The sequence below is a fragment of the Aplysia californica genome, unplaced genomic scaffold (genome assembly GCF_000002075.1).
Source record: "Aplysia californica isolate F4 #8 unplaced genomic scaffold, AplCal3.0 scaffold00094, whole genome shotgun sequence".
NCBI lineage: Eukaryota > Metazoa > Mollusca > Gastropoda > Aplysiida > Aplysiidae > Aplysia > Aplysia californica.
In genome coordinates this window covers 1,302,682-1,304,115 of record NW_004797364.1, presented here as the reverse complement: position 1 = coordinate 1,304,115, position 1,434 = coordinate 1,302,682, and the positions used below count along the sequence as shown (strand labels likewise).

The window sequence follows — 1,434 nt, the reverse complement described above, 5'->3', positions numbered from 1 at the left end:
GGCCTGTCACTGTAGTTAGACCAATGCTCTCCCTTTGTACAGTCAGACGATGTGAGAGGGGAAGAACAGGAGAGAATTGTGAGTGAAGACTTTTGTGTGAGGGAAAGAACATGAGAGAGTTGTAAGATAAGTGAAGACTTTTGTGTGAGGGAAAGAACATGAGGGAGTTGTAAGTGAATACTTGTGTGCGCGTGTATGTGTCCGTGTAAATGTGCATACATATTAATTTGTGCAAGGGTTCGAACGTGTGTTTATGTAACAAAATTAAAAAAAAAGAAATGTTTGGCTCGCGATACTTTTAATACTGTGCAATGCAAATTGATAAGGTTCAGTATCTCTATCAGTGGCTGTTTTATCTTTAACACGTCAATAAATGACCTGCCTCGATGGTACAAACGAAATTTAACACGTCTAAGACTTTTGACATTTTCCTAATTCTGTCAATGTAGTTCACACAGTGTTATACAAAAAACAAACAACAAGAAACGGACACGCAAACATCTAGGTATAATTATGTTCAGCAGGGCTATTCATTCTCGTGAAGCTGTCACTTTGCGAATGGTCGAATCTTCATCTCACTGAAGGAAACTGAGCCACCTGTTACACTTTGCCACCCCAACCCTTTCGCGTTCTCTGTGCTGGCCCACAGTCCGTTGAGGTTCACGGAATGGCAGTTTTTGTACCACCAAGCTCCGTGGAACACACTGGCGCAGTTCTTGTCCCATACGTCGTTGTCACGATCCTTGGTTGAGAACTGCTGACCGTTGTGCTTAGCCATGTTGTCCCTTACATTACCGGAAAAACCAGAAATCTGAATCCTATAGTTGTCTGTTTCTCCAGACAGCGAAAAGTTGTCGTAGCTGGCGTAGTAGTTTTTTCCTTGGAATCTCAAATCGAACCTCAGTTCGTGTCTCCCCTGGTGACGAGAACGTAAAGATAATTAAAACAACCCGTAAAACATTAAAGCCAGCTGTAGATTCATATGGCTTCAACGCATGCAAAATGCAGTGGTTATGTGTCCGTTGAAAATTAACCTGACAGTGACACAAATGGTACAGGTTCAAATCTGTGCCAGGTTTCAATGCTGGTCCTCCCAAAGATTTGCTCTCCACTTGGTGTCCTGAGATGAGGACCACGTACCGTGTCAAAAACATGACAGGCACGGAATCTGTCAAAGACAGGAGATGTGTGTCAGGCTCGGATTCTGTCAAAGACACTACAAGTGTGCCAGGCACGGAATCTGTACAATCGGGAGTCTGTTAATGACGGGGCTAAGGTGGTGGGCCTAAACGTCTGCAACAGTTTATGTTTCTCCCTCCCCCTCTCTCTAACTGCCACAACAACAACAACAATAACAACAACAACAACATCAACAACAATAACAACAACAACAACAACAACAACAACAACAACAACAACAACAACAACAACATC

The 1,434-nt window shown here is 43.0% G+C and overlaps 1 protein-coding gene across 1 annotated transcript in view; it reads right to left on the bottom strand.

Moving 5' to 3' along the window:
- Positions 1–281: 281 nt before the first annotated feature.
- Positions 282–1,434, bottom strand: part of LOC101863334 (fibrinogen C domain-containing protein 1-A) — an 11,384-nt gene continuing 10,231 nt past the window's right edge. The window contains exon 5 of the mRNA XM_005095046.3: positions 282–916. Within this exon, the coding sequence (XP_005095103.1) occupies positions 548–916 (369 nt within the window). The 3' untranslated portion in view covers positions 282–547. The remainder of the gene's footprint in view (positions 917–1,434) is intronic.